This window comes from Rhineura floridana, chromosome 1 (genome assembly GCF_030035675.1).
Source record: "Rhineura floridana isolate rRhiFlo1 chromosome 1, rRhiFlo1.hap2, whole genome shotgun sequence".
NCBI lineage: Eukaryota > Metazoa > Chordata > Lepidosauria > Squamata > Rhineuridae > Rhineura > Rhineura floridana.
Genome location: NC_084480.1, coordinates 58998910 through 59021538, shown reverse-complemented (window position 1 = coordinate 59021538; position 22629 = coordinate 58998910). Strand labels below are relative to the sequence as shown.

Here is a 22629-nt window from a genome sequence, read left to right as displayed (position 1 = left end):
TCTGCACTGCCTGTAACGTGTATGACTGTCTACCTGCTGGACAGAAGTCATGGGTGTGCTCTCAGTGCAATGAGCTCCTGGATCTCCAGGAATGAGTTCGTTTCCTTGAGGCCAAGGTGGCTGACCTGGAGAAGCTGAGACAAGCAGAGAGCTTTGTGGATGAAGCTTTCAGGGACATTTTAGCTGTGTTGCCCTCCAAGGATGATAGCTCTCCTGCTATCATGTAGCATGAGGACCTCAGGGAAGGAGAGTGTCCATCCGGGAAAAAGGGAAACGATCCCTTAGAAGGGACCCATTCCTTGGGGGACAAGCAGATATCCTCTTGTGCCAAGGATACTTCTCTGGTGAATGGAGAGATCCTTGTAGTGGGTGATTTGATCATTAGGAACATAGATAGTGGGGTGTGTGATGGGCGTGCAGACTACATGCATGATTTGCATGCCTGGTGCAAAGGTTACAGATGTTGCCTGTTGCTTAGATAGCTGGGTAGATAGTGCAGGGGAGGAGTCAGTGGTCATGGTTGGCACCAATGACATGGGGAAATGCAGCTGCGAGGTCCTGGATGCAACATTTAGGTTGCTAGGTAGGATGTTGAAAGCCAGGACCTCCATGGTGGCTTTCTCTGAAATGCTACTGGTTCCTCATGCAAGGCCAGCCAAATAGGCACAGCTTTGTAGTCTCAATAGGAGGATGAGAAGCTGGTGCTGAGAGGAAAGGTTTGGATTTGTTAGGCACTGGGGAACATTTTGGGACAAGCTGGGCCTGTTCAAAAGGGCTAGGCTCCACTTGAACCAGAATGGAACCAGACTGCTGGCACATAAAAAGGTGGCAGAGCAGCTTTTAAACTGATTGAGAGGGGAGATCTGACAGGAGCGGAGTAGAGTCTGGTTTGGAATAAACCTCCCACTCGGATAAAGATCAAAACAATGATGAAAATTGAAATGGGATAGGCCTAGAACTAGGCATTGTGAGTGCTGGGGCACAGGATAGCAACTGAGAAAGGCAAAATTACCACAGACCAAACCCAAAATGCCAAAGACACTTGAAGAGAGACACTGTATACAAGTGGCTATATGCTAATGCTAGAAGCCTCCGAAGTAAGATGGGAGAACTAGAGTCCTTAGAGTAGAGCATTGATATGGTGAGCATAACGGAAACTTGGTGGAACAGAGAAGACCAGCAGGACATGGTTATCCCTGGATATAAACTATGTTGGGACAGGAAAGGACATATTGGAGGTGGTGCTACTCTATACGTAAAAGAGGACATTGAATCCAGCAAGCTAGAAACCCCAAAAGAGGCAGGACTCCACAGAATTGTTGTTGTGGGTGGTGATACTGTGCTCCAAGAGTAACTTAGTACTGGCAACGTTCTATCGTCCTCCTGATCAAAATATTCAGGGACATCTTGAGATGAGAAATGAAATTGAATAATAATAATAATAATAATAATAATAATAATAATAATAATAATTTATATCTCGACCTTCCTCCCAGTAGGAGCCCAGGAAATAGTGATAAACCTATTGTTCTTACCAATATTTTAGAGGCAGATATTTCTTTCAAAATCCATTTTCAAAAATAGTGGTGGAAAATCACTACATAAAAATCCGAGCTGCAACTATAGAGAATAAGTAAATGAATGGAACATTCGGTTCCAAATCCAAATTGGGCAGAATTCTAGCACATCCCTGATTTGTAACACACACACAAAAAGGAGAAAGTGTGGTGGACAAGGAGAGATTTAGAGATGGGAATATAAAGTAGCTGGCTTCCAGGATTATGAAGCAGCTAGGTATATCTTTGCAACAATAAATTAAATTGGAGACCAGAAGGACTTTGGAGAAATGAGCACTGGTTGAAAGACATATTGCTGCTCTTGGTGTGTATAGGCATCACACTTTCACCTCCATCAAACACTTTTGCAGGTTTGACAGAGACAATGGAACTAAAAAGATATCTTTGCATGTCAAGTAAAGCAAACTCTCTTTCAAAGCTCTTTCAGCTTTCTTAAAGGGAGAGGCTTAGAGAAACATTGTATGGGTGTCAATGGTAAACAGCTTCATAACTGGAATAGTGCAAATTCACTGTTAATTTTTTAAAGCCTTCACTAAAGGAAGGGGGAGCAGGTACAGACATTATCTGCATGCTTCTCAGAGAGGAGGTGAAACTTGTGCGTATGAGGATGGAAGAATAACAATGAAAGTTGAAATGCTTGTCTGGTCCTTCAGGTGGTCAGCATCAGCACAAGGGCACGAAGTCATTCAGTCTTCTGACAAACAGTATTAGTATGAGGTCACAATGGCCAGCCTTCCTTCTTCAAGCAGGCTTCATCATCATGAAGCCACAATGGTCTGTCTCTCTTACGCACACTGAAGCAGGCAGCAGCAGCAGCTTGTGAGCACAGTGTATCTCACTTAGGCAGAAGCAGGAGTGTGGGGAACAGTCAGCAGTGTGGGCACAGTAGTCACTGGTATCTCATTGAAATGGGAAGCATCAAGTATGTATCAGAGAAAGAGCAGCTAATGAGAGGGCCAGAGTTGACACAGACAGGAATGAAAGCTATCATGGCCAGCTGAAGACAATTTGCTGTCTGAAGCAAAAGACAAGAAGTCACCCCCATCATTGTGTTCACAGTAGCTGGCTGAACTGGCAACTGAGTCTTATTTTACTAGTGGCTAAGGCAAGGGAGAGGCCTTGAAGGTTGGTTCACCAGGCCATTTTGGAAAGCTACCCCCATCTTCCTGGTGCCTGACATCTACAGCCAAGGAAGCTCAGGAGAACCAGCCAGAGAATGCCCTGCTATCACCCTCCCCCTGACCCAGCATCTGCTGTCTGAGTCAGTTGTCTCAGTCTGCTGCACATTAGGACTGGTTCCAACAGCTGTTATAAGGCTTCTACAGCAAGTACCCCAGGGTGGCCTGGCACCAAGAGGGGGTGAGCACAGAAATATTAGTAGCACTCAGCTTACAGACTCTGCAAGAACTGGGCACAGTTTGGGAAACAAACTGGCAGGCTGCAGGTGAACAGAAGCATAGCAGGCACTGACAAGACACACCCAATTTCAGTGTGTGACCCTTTAGGAGAAAGAGAGAAGGTAGCAGCAGATATTATTATTATTATTTATTACATTTGTATACTGCTCCATAGCCAAAGCTCTCTGGGCAGTTTACAACAATTAAAAACATTAAAAACAAATATAAAAATTTAAAAAACTTTTTAAAAAAACAGTTTGGGGGAGATTCCTGCCTGGCCAGCTGTGCACCCTGAACACAAGCCCATCTGTCCATTCAAGAACATGAAGGACAGTCTAGCAGCAAAAGTGGGTTGCTCTCTTCCCTCCACTCTCAAAGGCAGCACTCTTCCTCGTCCATTTCAACCAGAGGCTGGTGGTGAGGCTCCCCTTCAGAGCCTTCCTCTGCAGCCATCTCCTTTGGGGCAGCTGCCTGAAGCAGGGCCACTTTGTAGGAGGCTGAAGAGGGGCCAATTCCACAGAGAGAGAGGGAGGCTGTGCAATACCAGGCAGACAAACCGGCTTCCACTGCTGCCATCAACAAGGAAGGAAGCCAGAGGACCAGGGCTGTGTCATAGATACGGGTAGTGTAAAAAGGGCACTCGTTTGTTATCACGGTGCGGGCATCAGCTGGAAGGGCAAAACTGTTGCAACTGGTAAAGAGATGACGGCCACCATTGACAACAGTGAGGAAGATGGCAAGTGCCAGCCCCACGCAGCAGGCTCCTGAGATCAGGACATTTGCCAGGGCGATAACAACCAGGATCCAAGACAGGTAACAGTGGGAGAAGCTCCGGGACACCAGGATCACCAGGATGCCAGCAGCAATGCTCAAGAGCCCAGAAGCCATTGCAACGACATTAGCCACAGCGTACTCCAAGGTGATGGTGTGCGCAGGCCGGGCCACGTGGTGCAGGAGGGAGCAATGGACGATGGACCCCAGCACCAAGGTCAAGTGGCCCAGGACCACCAGCAAGATGCTGCTGCGAGCTAGCCGCTGGGCTCTGCAGCCCGCCTCTGCCGAGAGGAATGGAGGGAGGGAGGCTAGTGAGGACTGCTGCACCATGGGAGGCAAGAAAAGCCTGGGGTGGGGCACCAAGCCCCCAAGAGGAGGAGGGGTTCCCCAGGGCAGCGCTAGACTGAGACACAAAGGAGGGCTGGGACTGAAGAGGCTTGGGAATCCCCCCCCCGCGGCGGCTGCCCTTCCTCGCCCCGCAACCTCCCGGAGCTCGGAGTTGCTCTTCGGGCCCCGTCGATAGTGATTGTCCCAGCAGCTATGGGCTGTGATAGTCCGACATCCAAGATATAGCACGGCTTCAACCTGCAGCAAAAGCTGAGAGGGGCAGAGGCAAAATGTAAAAATGAATAGCTTTGGAACGGAGATGGGGAAGGCAAACATGGGTGGGCAAAACCTCTGGCATTCTGCTGCATACAGAATGAGCAGAAGACAAAAGCACAAAGCAACAGTCTCCTCCATTAGAAGTTTAACCATGCCCACCCCATGCTCCTAATTGGGTATTACCATGATGTGGCATCATCTAACAAAACTGATGTATCTGCAGTGCCAGTCATCATGACTCTTGCTCTCCCATCCCCTCCTTTTCTGCCTCCCCTCTGACTTCTACTGCTGCATAGTTTTGCATCCTAGACTGTCCTGCCCAGAGCCCGAGACATGAGATGGAGGCAAGGCTTGGTTTAATTCTTGTTTTATTAGTGTGATGGTTACATCCAAAGCAGTGTGCTTCATACACCTGTCTATTCAGACTCGCTACTTGCCCTAACTGTAGTGTAGAGCTCATACAGCTCCATGGTATACTCTGGAGCTGAGAGCGATGAAGCAATATAGGAGACGGCTTGAGTGCAGATGGAGACGAACTCCTGACGGATGCAATCATGCACTGGTAAGTGCCTATACTAAGCTGTATTCAGGGGCAGTGAGAGCAGCAAAAAAGCAATATTTTGCTGCCAGTATTACATCATCTATCTGCCGCCCAGCGGAGCTTTTCAAAATTGTCCAAGGACTATTACATTCTGGTCCTAGGGACATGGTGGAACCATCTGAGGCCCGCTGCAATGCATTTGCTAGACACTTCCAGGAAAAAACCTTTTGCATCCGCTGGGACTTGGACTCCAATGTTATCACAGTTGAATCAAATGAGGTATCCAGAACACAGTCTTGTCCTGATTTTTTGGATGAATTTCAGTTGGTGCAGCTTGAGGACGTTGACAAGGTGCTTGGACGGGTGCGTGCAACCACTTCTGTATTGGATCCTTCTTGCCCCTCTTGGCTAATAAAAGCTAGCAGGGATGGAACAGCTGGCTGGGCCAGGGAAGTGATTAATGCCTCATTACGAGAGGGAGTGGTCCCTGACTGCCTAAAAGAGGCGGTGGTGAGACCACTTCTGAAGAAATCTTCCCTGGATCCGGAAAATTTTAATAACTACAGGCCGGTAGCAAATGTTCCATTCCTGGGCAAGGTTCTGGAACGAGTGGTTGCGGACCAGCTCCAGACACTCTTGGATGAGACCAATTATCTGGATCCATTTCAATCGGGTTTCAGGCCCGGGTTTGGCACAGAGACAGCCTTGGTCACCCTGTATGATGACCTTTGCCGGGAGAAAGACAGGGGGAGTGTAACTCTGTTGATTCTCCTTGACTTATCAGCGGCTTTTGATACCATCGACCATGGTATCCTTCTGGGGAGACTCGCTGATTTGGGAGCTGGAGGTACTGCTTGGCAGTGGTTCTGCTCCTACTTGGCGGGTCGTCTCCAGAGGGTAGTGCATGGGGAGTACTGCTCGGCACCCTGGGCTCTCCAGTATGGAGTTCCGCAGGGGTCAGTTCTATCCCCCATGCTTTTTAACATCTACATGAAGCCACTGGGTGCGGTCATCAGGAGTTTTGGAGTGTGTTGTCACCAGTATGCTGATGACACACAACTCTACTTCTCTTTTTCATCTTTTTCAGGTGAGGCTGTCAATGTACTGAACCGGTATCTGGTCGCAACAATGGACTGGATGAGAGCTAATAAACTGAAGCTCAATCCAGACAAGACTGAAATGCTGTTAGTGGGTGGTTCTTCTGACCAGATGGTGGATGTTTATCCTGTCCTGGATGGGGTTGCACTCCCCCTGAAGGAGCAGGTTTGTAGTTTGGGCATTCTTTTAGATCCATCTCTGTCACTTGAGGCTCAGGTAGCCTCAGTGGCACGGAGCGCTTTCTACCAACTTCGGTTGGTGGCCCAGCTACGCCCCTATCTGGACAGAGACAACCTCGCTTCAGTTGTTCATGCTCTGGTAACCTCTAAATTAGATTACTGTAATGCGCTGTACGTGGGGCTGCCTTTGAAGATGGCTCAGAAACTGCAGCTTGTGCAAAATGCAGCGGCCAGATTGTTAACAGGGACCAGGCGGTCCGAACATATAACACCAATTCTAGCCCGCTTGCACTGGCTGCCTATATGTTTCCAGGCTCGATTCAAGGTGCTGGTTTTAACCTATAAAGCCTTACACAGCTTGGGACCACAATACCTGTTGGAACGCCTCTCCCGATATGAACCTACCCGGACACTTCGTTCAACATCGAAGGCCCTCCTCCGGGTGCCTACTCAGAGGGAAGCTCGGAGGATGGCAACAAAAAAAAGGGCCTTCTCAGTGGTGGCCCCCGAACTGTGGAACGATCTCCCTGTTGAGGTACGCCTGGCGCCAACATTACTATCTTTTCGGCGCCAGGTTAAAACCTTCCTCTTCTCCCAGGCATTTTAACATTTTAACACTTTAATACTTTAACATTTTAACATCTATGTTTTAACTTTTTAACATTTAAATTCAGCATTTAGTATACCAGTATTTTTGTAGTTTAGTATGTTTAAAGTTTTCTTTGTGCTTATTGTATATTGAAGTTTTACTGTTGTGAACCGCCCAGAGAGCTTCAGCTATGGGGCGGTATAGAAATTTAATAAATAAATAAATTTAATAAATAAATAACTAGTCTAACTAAGCAGTCTCTGCAGCGGGAGAGTTGACTCAGCACTAGATTCTGGGTGGGCACCTGCTTAAGTAGGGAAGGTCTTCGCCCGTAACTGACAGCTCCTCTGCACTTCCACACTGAGAGTCCCGCTTCTTGCGCCTTCTCGTGCTGGGTGAGTGGGGGAGAGCCTCTGACGCCCCATCTGACATTGGAGGTTCGCTAGGTGATGGCACAACCTCAGGGAGCAGGGAGCTATTGGCGGGGAAGCGTTTGAAGTGCCAGGCAGGGATTCTGGCACATGCAGGGTTGGCGCGTGCAAAGGGTCACTTATCAATGGCTCAGAGTGGGAACTTGCAGACAGGGCAGGATCTGCGTCGACAGGACGGATGGGCGAGGAAGTCTGTGGGCTGACCCCCCTCCTATAACATCCCCAGGGACCTCATCCTCATCTGACTTCTCTCCCTGATCTAACTCCCCTTGTGCCTGGGGTGCAACATCATCCCCCCCTCCATGCACCCTCTTCCTTCACCCCCTGGGCTTGGGCTCGTCTGGGTAGGCATCATGAAACTGTCTTACCAAGTCCAGCACATGGACGTTGTCAGCTGATTCCCACGAACGCTCCAACTGATCGTACCCCTTCCAGTGGATCAAGTACTGAAGCTGCCCTCGGCGCCTCCATGAGTCTAAAATCTGTGCCACCTCATATTCCTCTTGTCCATTCACTGCTACGGGGGGCGGAGGCACCTCTGGCTCCCTGTGGGGATTGGAAGGTTGCTCCAGGGTAAACAGGGAGCAATGAAACACCAGATGTATCTTGAAGGAAGGAGGCAGCCTCAGGTGAAAGGACACTGGATTGATCTGTGCCTCAACTTTGAAGGGGCCCACCTTTTGGCCCTCGAGCTTATGGCAGCGCACCCTAGTAGGTAGATAATGCATGGACAGCCACACCCTGTCTCCCACACAGATTACGGGCCCCTCCTGTCGATGTTGATCTGTGACTCTCTTGTAGTCCACTTTCACCCTCTCTAACTGTTCCTTCAGCAACTGCTGCATCACCTGATGCTCTTGCATGAAGTCCTTGGCTGCCGGAACAGTGGGGCTGGCATGTAGGGTGGGAAAAGGTCGAGGGTGGTATTCCAGGTTGGCAACGAATGGGCTCTGTTGCGTGGTAGTGTGCACTGCATTGTTGTAAGCAAATTCCACTAAGGGCAAAAAGGACGTCCAGTTGTCTTGCTGGTAACTGACATAACAACGGAGATACTGCTCCAATGTAGCATTCACCTTCTCAGTCTGTCCGTCCGTTTGTGGGTGATGGGACGACGACAGTCTCAGCTCACTCTGCAGGAGTTGCCAGAAGGCGTGCCAAAACCGAGCCATAAATTGCAGCCCCTGGTCTGACACTAAACTGTCTGGGAGGCCGTGCAACCGATAAACATGCTGCACATACAGTTGAACCGTCTCTTGTGCATTTGGGAGTCCCTAGCATGGGATGAAATGAGCCATTTTAGTAAAAGCATCCACCAACAACAACACTGTTGTCTTCCCCTGAGAGGAGGGAAGGTCCATGATGAAGTCCATAGTTACCATCTGCCAAGGACCCTGAGGTGTAGGAAGTGGATCCAAGAGTCCTGCTGGCTATCCCGTGATGTGTTTGGTTCTTACGCAGACAGGGCAGGTCTGGACGTAGCACTCCATCTCCCGCTTCATCTGAAGCTGGCGACTGTTTGCAAAGTTTTAAAGGTTTCAAAGTGCCCAGCAGTGACTGACGCAGGACCTTGTCTCTCGCGTCCCTGGGGGGCACGTACATAGCGTTATAATAATACAGCACCCCCCCTTCAGCATGTAGACCTCTGTACTCGCAGTAGGCTGCCCCTCTAATTTGGCACGCTTCTCCTTGACAAACAGATCTTGTTCATGTGCTGAACGCAGTTCTTCCACCCAGGAATCCTGGCATACCCCTGCCACCATCTTCTCGAGGGGCATAATCAGTTGCGACGGTATTGGAGTCGGGTTCTCCAGGTATTATGGTTTGCAGGCAGATGCTCTTATTCTGCGCCTGGGGAATTTAATGGATTTTGAAGTGCAAGTGAGCGAAGAATTGAGCCCAGCGCACCTGTCTCTGGTTCAGCTTATGGATAGTGTAGAGGCTCTCAAGTTCTGATGATTGGTGTGCACCTCTATCTCGTGCTGCGCTCCTTCCAAAAGGTGTCACCAAGTTTCAAAGGCATCCCGAATGGCCAGCAACTCCTATTCCCACACAGTATAGTTCTGCTCTGAACTTGTCAACTTACATGAAAAGTATGGACGGGGTCTCAGATCCCCCTCTCTGCGCTGGTTGTAAAAGCACCGCTCCAATGACCACGTCCGATGCATCCGTCTCTACCACAAAGGGGTGTGCAGGGTTCACGTGCTGCAGTATGGGTTCAGAGGCGAATTGAACCTTCAGCTCCTTGAAGGCCCCCTGTGCGGTGTCAGTCCAGCGGAAGGAACTCTCACCCTTCAGGCAGTCCATAAGGGGCGCAGTCTTGTCAGAGTAATTAGTGATGAACCGATGGTAGTAGTTGGTGAACCCCAGGAACCACTGAAGATCCTTCTTTGTTTTGGGAGGCTGACATGTGAGAACGCAGTGGACCTTGCCTGGGTCCATCTCCACTCCAAAGGGAGAAATGCGGTACCCCAAAAAGTCCAACATGGTTACGTCAAAGCCGCACTTTTCCAGCTTGGCATATAGACAATGTTCCCTGAGACATTGTAACACTGCCCGCATGCGTTCGTCGTGTTCCGCTGGAGGGTCCAAACAGATGAGGATATCGTCCAAATACACAATAACAAACCAGTCCAAATAGTCCTTAAATATGTCGTTCATGAAGCTTTGGAAGACCCCCGGGCTATTGGATAGTCCGAACAGCATGGCCAGGTACTCAAACTGTCCATATAGTGTCTTGAATACTGTCTTCCACTCATCCCCTTCCTTGATTCGTACCAGATTTTAAGCCCCCCTCAAATCCAGCTTGGTATAAATCTTGGCCAACCACAGTCATTCCAGCATCTCCGTGATGAGTGGCAGAGAGTAGCTGTTGGGCATGGTGATCTTGTTCAACTCTCAGTAGTCATTACACGGGTGTAACTCTCTTAACGAACAACAAAGGGGCCCCGGGTAGAGACTGGGATGGTCAAATAAAGCCTCTCTTGAGGTTAGTGTCTAGGAATTCTCTTAGCGCCTCCAACTCTGGTTCCGACAAGGAGTAGATGCATCCCAAAGGGATGTGCGCCCCCGGCATCAGATTTATGGTGCAGTCATAGGGTCGGTGGGGAGGTAACTTGTTGGCTTCTTTTTTGTCAGACACATCCCGGTACACTTCATACTTGTCTGGCAGAACAACTTCCTCCTGCAGAGTGACCCCCACCACTACGTTGGGTGGAGGCTGCTTCCGCGGTCGGCAGTGCTGATGGCAACATTCCGAGGTAAACACCACCACCGCTTTGTCCCAGAAAATTGTGGGGTTGTGCTGAACCAATCAGGGCATTCACAACACCACTGGGAAGTGGGACAGGGATGCCATGTAAAATGACCATCTCTCCACATGTCCTGGGGTTTCCATTCCCAATGTCTCCATTGCCCTGGTAACAGTTCCTGACTTCAAGGACCACCCATCGATGCTCTCAATGGACAGGGGCTTCTCAAGCATCTGTGTGGGCACGTCCTGCTCCTGGGCGAAGTTCCAATCCATAAAACTTGAAGAGGACCTACTGTCAATCATGGTGCTGACATGGAGACTTCACCCCAAAGGAAGGCTTAACTGAACCGGCAGGTGAAGGGCAGGCTGTGACGGGAGGGGCTGCTGGCAAGGCCACGGTAATTGCTTCGCTCCCAGCTCTTCGGCCTCTACGAGAGCTGGGATCTGGAGTTTTCCAGCACCGGAGCTTTTTCTCCTTTGGAGGGCCACCCGTGGGCCAGGTGCCCCCCTTTCCTGCAGTACAGACACAGCCTCTCCCTCCTGTGCTTCTCCTCCTCTGACAGGCATGGTCTAGACCCTCCTATTTGCATGGGCTCCACCCCTGATGAAGTTGAGGTTCCCACTCTAGGCAGGAAACGGGCATGGGGAAGAGGTGTGGGGGCCTGGGAATGTGGAAATTCCACCCTACATTCCAAGCGGTGATCTTCAATCCGAATGTCTATCTGCAGGCATAACTGGATCAACCCTGCCAAGCTGCTGGGTGGGGAGGTGTGCGCCAATTTGTCTAGCACCTCCGAGTTGAGCCTATTCTGGTAGAAGTACATCAGAGCAGGGTTGTTGTATTCCACCTTTTGGGCTAAGACGTGGAATGTGTTAGTATAACTCCCCACGGAGCCCTTCTCCTGTTTCAGGGCTCCTAATTGACAGGCGATCATCTCTTTGCACTGAGGGTCATGAAACATCTAGGTCATGGCTGAGACAAAGGCAGTATACTGCCCCAAGACTGGGTCATACCCACTTGGCTGCTTCCCCTTCAAAGAGACTGATGATAAACGCCACTTTCACATCATCGTTCAGAAACTTGGCTTGTCGTATGCATATGTACAGTTCACACTGGGCAAGGAACGTGGTGAACTGGTCACTCTGGCCACCATAGTGAGGAGGTAGTCCAACAGGTGCCTTGACTTGGGCAGGTGGCGCAGGCACTGGTTCCACTCCTCCCTGGGCAATCAAAGCTCGAAGGTTTTGATTCTCGAGGTGGAGATTCTGGGTTTCTGCACAGAGATTCTGGACTTCGGTGCACAAAGCTTCAATGGTTCTCTGAAGTCCCCCTTCGGCGCTGCCGCTAGCCTCCATGGTTTCGGTCATGGGATCATCGGTGAAGGAAGGTGGTGGCTGAGTCAAGCTGTCCTGCCCAGAGCCCAAGACATGAGACGGAGGCAAGGCTTCGTTTAATTCTCATTTTATTAGTGTGATGGTTACATCCAAAGAAGTGCGCTTCATACACTTGTCTATTCTGACTCACTACTTGTCCTAACTAGTCTAACTAAGCAGTCTCTGCAGCGTGTGGGGAGGGTTGACTCAGCACTAGAGTCTGGGTGGGCACCTGCTTAAGTAGGGAAGGTCTTTGCCCGTAACCGATGGCTCCTCTACAGTTTCGCACTCTGAGAGTCCTGCTTCTCGTGCCTTCTCGCGTAGGGTGAGGGGTGGCGAGCCTCCGACATCCCATACGACAGTGGAGGTTCGCTAGGTGATGGCACAACCTCAGGGAGCAGGAAGCTGGTTGGTGGGGAAGCGTTTGAAGTGCCAGGCAGGGATTCTAGCGTGTGTGGGGTTGGCACATGCAAAGGGTCGCATCCCAATGGCTCAGACAGTGAACTTGCAGACGGGGTGGGATCTGCCTTGACAGGAGGGATAGACGAGCAAGTCTGCGGGCTGACAGATCCCCCCTCCTATAACGTCCCCAGGGACTCATCCTCATTTGACTTCTCTCCCTGATCTAACTCCCCTTGCACCTGGGGCACAACATAGACTCACAATAAGCAACTATGGGGCAATGCCAAAATTAAATTTCATTTGCTTTTTGTTTAGTTTTAAGGAAACACAAGTAACTAAAATGAAAAGTACTTTTATTTTCTTTATTATATTAAATTAAATGCACACCCCTAACAAATGCGTCAGTTTAAAAAAAAAGTAAAGTGATTTGTACCTTTAGCATGCACATCCGATGTATAGGCTTGTTTATTTGTATATAACAATTGCCTCTCAGTATGAGATGGCAAGAAGCATAGACATTTATGAAATTATCACATAGACTGACCTTATGCCTTTGGATTTCTGCCATATTGTCTGGGAGACTACTTTACGTGCTTTGTTGTTATACGCCTTCAAGTCGATTACAACTTATGGTGACCGTATGAATCAGCAACCTCCAATAGCATCTGTTATAAACCACCCTGTTCAGATCTTGTAAGTTCAGGTCTGTGGCTTTCTTTATAGAATCAACCCATCCCTTGTTTGGTCTTCCTCTGTTTCTACTCCCTTCTGTTTTTCCCAGCATTATTGTCTTTTCTAGTGAATCACGTCTCATTATGTGTCCAAAGTATGATAACCTCAGTTTCATCATTTTAGCTTCTAGTGATAGTTCTGGTTTAACTTGCTCTAACACCCAATTATTAGGTTTTTTTTTGCAGTCCATGGTATCTGCAAAGCTCTCCTCCACCACCACATTTCATATGAGTTGATTTTTCTCTTATCCGCTTTTTTTCACTGTCCAACTTTCACATCCATACACAGAGATTGGGAATACCATGGTCTGAATAATCTTGACCTTAGTGGTCAGTGATACATCTTTGCATTTCCTAGTTCTCCAAAATTCTCATTAACCTGAAGGGAACCACAAATGGTATGTGGCATATAACAACAAAACCAATTCATTCTTGCCATGAGTTTGATGCTACAGAACTGTAATTGAAGTGGTATAGTTCTACAAAGTGATGTGTTCTTGGTTATAATAGATTCTTAATCACCTTGTACAATATCCTTAGTCCTCAGATAATTCAACATCTGCCTTGAAGTCAGAGTAACTTTCCACTTCACATCTATTATCTTGTATTGTTGCTATCTTCTATGACTCAGCATATTCGTTTCTAACTTGACAATAAACACATATAATGGATCATCCCCATTCAATGAAATTCTCTTCATTTCTGGGACTGACTTACTTGGGTGCCTGTATTACTGAAAACCAGAGTATGGGAAGTGACCTGCAGGGTTGAGGCATAAAAATTTAGACTAAGTTATCATGTACTGATCTTTTGTTTGGTTGTATTTCTGCAAATAAAACAAAACCCTAGGGATGTTAGACTTGCAAATCAAACTAGATGATTCTGCTTAACACCTAGAGCTCACTAGATCAAACTTAAGTTTTTCTTGACAGAGCTATGAGGAAACAACTTATGTACTGCAAGTGACCAGCTTTGAACAAACTTTAGTCGCGCGTGTGTGTGTGTAATAAAAGCCCAATACCCTGCTGTTTCACTGCAAAGCAACATAAAGAAAGGGCAATTTGGAGCAAAAAGGGGGGGACAGGGAAGGGATGCTTAATCCTTTCCCCATCCACTGATTTCCACCTTCAGGAAAACATGTTGGGAACTCCGTGGCAGTAGGAGTGGCTGAAGAGGGAAAATGGTGGCTTTCAAAAGGAGCTTTTGCAGTGGCAGATATAACTACTTCTGCTTCTGATCCATAGGCTCAAGCTGTTAGTTTGTTTGATTTTTTATTTTAGCTACTGTTCAATTTGGTTCCTGTAAAAATATTGTTAAAACTCTTGGCAAATAACAAATCACTTTCCAGCAAAGATAGACGAACTGGCTTAGAAAACAATCTGAACCAATTGAAACCTTCCAAATAAATAAGGCAATATGGTTTTATAAGCTTAACATGTTCTTATTCTAGAAATCAGAAAACAATCTCTTTCTTTTTAGAGATTTTTCATGCTGAGAGAATGAATATGGCTGGCCAATGGTAACAATTTGGCTTGGCTGTGATAACACAGCAAAACTTTGTGTTTGATTTCAGCTCAAAATCTCTCCCACAAAACAGAATCATGGTGAGTTCAGCTTTCATCTTGAAAGAAGATATATTCATAGACCCAATAAAACAAGAAATGCCTCAAAAAGTGACCTCACTCCAAAGAAAGATAATAATGGCTGTAATCCTATGCACACTTTCCTTGGAATAAGTCCCACTGAACACAGTGGGACTTACTTTTGAGTCAGATTGTGCCATATGCCCAACATCCTTAATTGTGCACTTAATTCTTACTAATTGCACATTGCACATTTTAACCCAATTGAAATGAGCTTCAGACAACTTTTATAGCCCACATTATCTAACTTTAGATGAAATCCATGAGCCCTACTTTAAGCACTACAAACAAAAGTTACTCTTGTTACTATAAGACATGTAATTAAAGTAACATATGAGCCAGTTTTCTGTCTGATGAAATAGCAAAGTTCCTAGCTCTTCCTTTGTAGCGAATTTATGATAATAGAAGCACTAAAGCTAGTGTCACTATTAACTTGGAAATAGAAAACCTTGGGGGCTTGTACTACACAAATACAAGGCAAGCAACATCTTGAAGCAGTAATTCTTCATTTAGATTTTCAACTGGTCTCTCTCTCACCCTTCCCCAAAGCCTTTTCCTCTATTCATGTGCCCCCTCCTCTCATCCTTCCTTCCCTGGAAGAGGATGGCTCTTACATGGCTGGTGGGTAATGGTAACAGGAGTGGGAGGTCTCTCCTTCTCCCTTAGGTCCCTTGTGCACTGCTATGCAGCAGGCCAGGCATAGGTCATCTGAGAAATGTAGTTTTCCAAAGGCTACTAATATTTGCAGTAGCCTTTGGGAAAACTGTACTTCTCAGATCTACTCGTACAGTGCACTAGGTACTTGAATGAGAGGAAGGAGATGCTTCATACTACATTAATCTAGCAGCCAAATAAGTGATATCTCTTCATATCATTGGGAACATTGGGTCCGATTTGTTCTGGAATAACCCAGGCTATTTTCCATGGGTGGTTTCGGGGGGGACGACGACAGCGGGGAGGATAGTTCAATTTAATGATCTAGCAACTGGCTGATAATTATTGAGATCTTCCAAGGCAGGTTTCTTCAGGAGAGATCATACCACTGCCTATTTTAAAGTGCCTGGGATTGCATCCTTTCTCAAGGAGGCATTTGCTACTTCTGGACCCAGACAGGCATTCTCTCCCTACTCAATATATTGAAGCACTAGGGGCAAGGGCACACCCAATATGCTGTACTCAACCAAGTGTCTTGTCTACATAATCAGGCTTCAACAGCTGGAGCTCATGCATCAATCCTGGAACAGGAAGTGCTCTGGACACTCCAACTGACTGACAGTGAGCCAACTGTGGCATCCAAGTTGCAATAGATGTAAGCAATTTTATCTTTGAAGTGTTTTACTAACATGTTGCAGCATGCCTTCAAGGGTTCCTTTACATCTATTGGTAGGTCACTTTGCAAGAGACCCCACACTACTGGAAAAGCTCTGCAACTGAACACTCATTTCATGAACTCCTAACATCTAATCTGAAGCCAAATGAAATAAAAAAGACTAGATTTATATAATCCTAGATTTATATAACCCAAGAGTACTGACTACCTTAGAAGGTAGTTCACACTTTCTTATAAACACAAACCCCCACAATCCACACACAGTGTGCCAAAGTGCATTTATTTCAATTTCTCTCTCTCTCTCTCTCTCTCTCTCTCTCTCTCTCTCTCTCTCACACACACACACACACACACACACACAGAGCTATATTGTCACACAGTGAACTCCTGCACTTCATTAAAGCCATAGGCACTACTGCATTTCTCTAAAGCATGGGTTTCCAATTGATGGCCTGTCAGCAGCACTGAGCCTGCAAACTGAGGAAGAGATAATCAGAGAGGGCAAGTGGCCAGATTCAGAGGAAGGGCAGCAACTGGCCCAGGTCACACAGGTTTGTACTAGAGGGAAAGCCCCAGTTTCTGGCAGAGTCCCTCTTTGTCCATACCTAGGCAACGTTGCTATGATTAGAGAGAAGCCAGGAATGCATTTGGATTCCTTCAACACCAGCTGCACTACATCTGACTAGCAATTCCTGATGAATCATTTCTACCTTCTGGGTTTACCTCCACTTATCCTGGAGCTGTATCAGCTTCTGAGCAACCTGGGCCTAAAACATACCTACCTCTTAATCAAAAACAGTGGCCAATTGCTTCTTAAACTATGCTTCTTACTGCATGCTGCATTCAACAGACAGCTGTGTTTGAATATGCACAAACCATATTTAAGTTGCTGCTCAGTTATGGAATTTACCAGGAGACCTTCTGTTAAGTACCTAGAAGTTTGTCATAGAGATGAAGTGAAATGAATTCACTGAAACCCATAAAGAAGTTGACAGTCCTAACACAAGAACTTTAACAAGAGAAGACACAGTTAATGCAACTGAAATTACTAGGGTTACAACAATTTAAAACTACAAGATTAAAAACAGTTAGGGCAGATTATAATCAAGAGATTAGGATAAGTGCTAAAATATAAATCTCAAGTGTCAAAAGTCAGGGAAAAGAGCTGAACTCAACCACAGCAGGTGTTCCTGACCAAACAATGGCACCAGCCCATCTGCTTGCCTGCATAGCATTGAGCAAACATCCTCTCATAATGTTTTCTAGATGCATCTCAAAGGGCTGGCCCTAATACATCTTAATTCAACCTCTTCTGACAACTCTAAGCAACCTAATGTGTCACATTTACACTGGCAAGGGCATCTAGAAAAGCATTCTTGGTGGACTTAGAATTCTAGAACTCCCTTTCCCCCAGAGTTTGAAAAAGCTTGAATCTCCTCTGGAAGCAATGTTATAAATTTTAAACTGGGCAAGTATTTTAGATATTTTAAAATATTAAATATTAAACTAAATTATATTCATTTTAGAGATTTTTCGATATACATTAGGTGGTTTATAAATGCTTTCAAATAAAACTAAACAAAATATTTTGAATTCAGGCATAAGCAAAAGGCTGTTTAGTACTTGGCTATGTTTTGTATAAAATATATATGTTCTTTGCTTTGAACCCATGCACTTTTGATGATGGGTTTGGTCACAGTTCATCAGTAAAGAACACAGCTTTGCATGAACAAGGTTCAATCCCTAGAATTTTAGTTAAAAGGATCTCAGGTAGCAGCAGGGCAAGGAAAGACCTCTACCTGATTTTGTGGAGAACTGTTGTTGTCAGCATAGACAGTAGTGATGCATATGGGCCAATGACTGCATTATAAGACAGCTTCAGATGCAACTGTAAGGCTTTAATTTAGAGCAGGATAAAAGTGTCCTTGATCCTAAGGGCAGAATCAGCCAAGACTCTCTCAACACCGCTGAAATGGATGGGAGAATCTGTTGATTTCAGTGGGACCTACACAGATTATGCTCTAAAACAGTTGTGGTGAATCTCTGGCATGTGGCCAAATTATGCCTGGAATAGGTGTTAATTTGGCCAGCAAGGCAGTTTTCCCCAAGCCACACCTACTCACCCCACATGTGACATCATAAATGACATCAGGTTCAGGGCAGGTAAAGATATGGCTGCAAAAGGAATGACTGGGAGACTTAAAAAGCACTCCTGATTGCTCCTTGACAAGAGGGACTTGTTTTTGGCATCTTTTAAATTTGATGCCAAATGAATGCTTTACTGAGATAGGATCCACTCAGGAGCTCCCTGCTGAAAGCCAGGCTTGGAATTGGTGCCAATCTACTGATTGACAGTGTCTTCAAGCCCTGCTGGGATCAGCTACACTTTGGAATTTCTCACTGGGAACTAAACAAACAATAAGGCCACCAGCTTCCTACAATACCTTTTGTGAAATCCAGCCCCATGACTATCCAGTTCCATTCCATGGGGTTTTGGCAGAGAAAGGAACGAAGTCACTTTGGGTATGCAGAAACAACTCTAGCATGGCTGAGATTCTCTAAAGGCACAGCACGCAAGGTCTCTGATTCAATGCTGGGGGCCATCATTGACATCTCACTTCACCTGTTGCTGCACTGGAGACCTTTTGTCATGGGATTCATAATCCCCAAGATCTCCAGTGCAGAAATAGGCCAGTAAAAACCCACACTATATCAGAGAGCCATTGAAGAGTGAGATGCGGATGACCCCCACCTAGCACCACAGTGGCTCTCCACAATAGTGAAGGGCTAGTATTTTTATCAACCCCGATCCTTCAAGGATGTCCCTCCGGTATATTAATATCTCTAGTCTTTAACACTGAAAGGTGGTGTATTTTCACCAGCCCTTTCCATGCCAGAAGCCACAGATATGCAAGGTGAGAGACCTAACTTAATATACTATCACCTTGTAATGTCCAACACTTCCAAGGCAGAGAGACAGAGAGAGAAGCAAAAATTCCCCCCACACACACTATTTCTGGAATGGCCTCAGAACCTGCCAGAAAGAAGCAGTTTCTGGCCTGCTTGAGAACACAAGATCTGGTGCTATGATGCAACAGGAAAATGTATGTGTGTGCCTTGTGGAAGACATTACTTCCACATACCACCCTGATACCACCTCTATGTGATGCTAAGTATTGCTAGTACTGAATCAGAGTGTTTTCAGACAGCAGTTGAATCCCTTTTCCTGATGGTTTCTTACCTCATAATTTTTGCTTTTTTTTTTGCTCAGCCAGTTCCAGAAATCTAATGGAATATAGTAGTTTAGCACCTGTTTCTGGGATAGATGATTCCAGAAATATTCTGTTTGCAAGCTCTAAAATCTGTTAAATCATGGGAGTTTTGCATAGTCATTTTACTGCAATCATGCTACTGCCACTTATGTGACCAGCTGGGGTATGGTATCCCAACATGCAATTTGCTTCCGCCTTTTTTTAAATCATCACAAAAACTGTGCTGGTATTCCAGCATATTCCAGCATAAGCATGAGTAGTAGTTTCCTTCACAAGCATCCCACAAAAATGTCAGAAGTGAAAGGAAGAGGGGTCGCATGGAAACATGAAAAAATACACTCATGCAGTGAATTATGGAGGAACTGCAGTGTGCACATGCATAATGGGTGAGCGAGGGAAACAAGTTGCTGTTCATTGCAGCAGTGTGAAAGACATTTAGCACAACATGGCAGTATATCACCATGATCCCTGGCACTGTAGCATGAAAGGAATTTTAGAAATCAGGACAGAAGCACTATCTGTAAAACTAACACAATAAGCCTCATCTCTGAAATGCAGCCTCAGTCAATTTCCAATCCATATCACTTTCACGCGTGTTCAGCCATAAATTTGTTCCATTTTGTTTATGCATTAATTTGCCATTTAAAAAAAATCAAATGAAGATTTTAATTTAAATACTATTTTTAAATACAAAAGGCACATTTTAAATGGCATTTTCTCCCTAAATGATGCTTTCTGAAACACAGGTCTATACTGAGCTGAGATCTGTACTAGAATATTCAGGATGTAACAAAAACTGGTTGATTATTAAATTCTGATCTGAACATTAATCCAGGCGGTGTGGATCAGGTCAGTTTGAATCAGAATTTACAAAGACTGAAGTCCTCAAGCATCCTTAATTGAGAATAGAGTATGGAAGTCCTTGGCAGGCACTGCACCTATCCAAACATGTTCAAATGGAGATACCTACCAGCTGCTTTTCTGATAGAGGGTCTAGAGTTGTGTGATAGGCAGAAATTGAATAGGTGAAGTATTTCACATAGCAATACCTACTTGCCAAGAAGTACTCCATCTGTTTAATTTCTGCCTAATACTAAGCTGTTAAAAGTACAGAAATACTTACAGGAAGAAAGTGGCCACTTATTTAGAGAGACTGGCTATTGAGGAAAGCTGTCTTGTCAGCTTGATTAGAATCATTCCCTGTTTCATACCTGCTGCATTAGTTCTTCCTCTAAATACATCATCATAAGCTTTCCACTGGGGTGTCACTTGATAGGCATGGACGAATACCACAAGTACCACCACCAGGCATACTAGTGGTACGAGCACAGCAGTAAAAAGGGCTGCATAAACATTTGGAATAAAGCACCTGGAGAGAAAGAGAAAAAGAAGGAAAAAAATCCCAAGCATTAGAGGCAGTTCGAATAGTTGTGGGGTGTGAGGGGGAATATAAAATGTTTGACAAGCTAAAATTGTTTAATTACCTACCCAAATTATCTATTATTTTCAAGTGTTTTAAATTATCTGGTACATCTTGAAATAATAAAAAATCACAATTATTAGAGCATGATTCATCTTATTTTTATTCCAATGTGAACTAAATAAAAGAGAACTTCACACAAAATGTATTTTTTACCATTCTAAATAGGTTATGTACATTTAATAAGGTTATTTTTACACTGTTTTTTAAAGTGCATTATGTAATATTCTAAGTTGAGCATTTATAACCACAAACAGTATTTTTTAAAACAAACAAACAAGGAGCTTGGCGCATAATGGAAGGCAGTAATTGTACTGCAGTAAACCAAACTGAAGCCATATTTCCTTCCCTCACAACCTCCTCCTGCCATTTCCCCCTTCTGGCTATTTGCTTTTTTCATCCACTGAAGCTATAATTTTTACTCAGTATTTTTACACTGTGGTGGGAAAATGGGTGGAGTTAGACCTCCAGTTTCAAATTCGATAAGCAAAGCAGAGATAAAAACAAGTACTTCCTTTCTGTAAACCCAACTATGAGTGGGTAGACTAGGAGGGGACGATGGATGGGCATTGCAAAAGTCAAGGGTGGATGAGAACATTGAAATGACATCAGTGGAGAAGAAGGCAATTTTGTACCTTCCAAGGACAACTTCACTGGACTATTTTGTACAATGAGCTTTGTTCCTAGCACAGAAGTGCTGGCTTTTAATTGAGTACTAAGCTCATCAGGTTTTAGGAATACAAGAAGCTGCCTTATATCAAGTCAGACCCTTGGTCCATCTTGCTCAGTATTACTTACATTGACTGGCAGCATTTCTCCAGAGTTTCAGACTGGGGACATTCCCAGTCCTACCTGGAGATGCCAGGGATTGAATTGGAGACCTTCTGCATGCAACAGATGATCTCCCAATGAGCTAGAGCCCTAAATTCATATATATTTTAAACTCAACACATATGCTCTTTACTGACTGTTGTTACCAGATCCCTTTGCACTTGCTTGCATCCTTTTTAAAACAACCCTTTGAAAAGTATGCCTCTAGTATGTCCTAATACTAGTATGCCCTAGCATTGCAACTGCTACATTCCGAACTTTCATTAGATAGTAAAATGCTGAATTTCTGGATTTGTTTCAATGAAATACCTAAGACTAGTTCTTTAGTATACATCATTAGAACCCTAAGCATACTTACCTGGGAGAAAATCCCATTGAACTCAATATTACTTAATTAAGAGTAACTCTGAGTAGACATGGATATGATTACATGGACATTGGCAAATACATTGTTTTTCCTTGGAAAGCAAACAGACCTTTGGCTATGCAGAAGCAAACATTTTCAGTTCAAAAATTCTTATCAACAGGATGTTCCTGTAATAAATCTACTCTTAACACCTTCAAGGAAGCACACAATCATCTGATTTTAGGAGCTCCATGAAACATTAGGAATAAAAATATATGTCTGAGGTGGTGTTGTTTTTTAAAAGCCCCACATTATTGTCAATTTCATCTTTACTGTTTCCAATGAATACAAACAGAAGTTGATTTCTTTTTCTCCATTGCTAGGCACAAAGCTCCAAGTAGGCACCATTCCATTGTGCTTTCATTTATGAACTGTGTTATTTCAAGGAGAGAAGATTTATAGTAAAAATTTCAGTGTATTTCAGAAGATATGGTGCACATGATTACTTTTCTTTTAGATAACTAGAATAGACAGGTGTCCAGGGTGAGTGGGTGTGGAGGATACACAAACCAAAGCTACTTACTTCTCCAAAATATGGATGTGTATATCTATCATTACAATCACTGTAAATAAATCACAAATATTAATAAATTAAGGACACAATTTACCCTTATGTGACTGCAATCACCCATGTGCTGGTGGATCTGCATAGGGTTCACACAGAGCATTCTATGCACACATGCATAGATGTACATGCACTGCAGCATGCTGGGCCATTATT

At 45.1% G+C, this 22629-nt stretch overlaps 1 protein-coding gene across 10 annotated transcripts in view; it reads right to left on the bottom strand.

Annotated features, from left to right (window-relative positions):
- ADGRV1 (adhesion G protein-coupled receptor V1) overlaps positions 1-22629 on the bottom strand; it is a 432032-nt gene that overhangs the window by 68060 nt on the left and 341343 nt on the right. For all 10 annotated transcript variants that reach the window (XM_061622198.1, XM_061622196.1, XM_061622197.1 and 7 more), the window contains one exon: positions 20403-20560. In XM_061622198.1, the coding sequence (XP_061478182.1) occupies positions 20403-20560 (158 nt within the window). The remainder of the gene's footprint in view (positions 1-20402; positions 20561-22629) is intronic.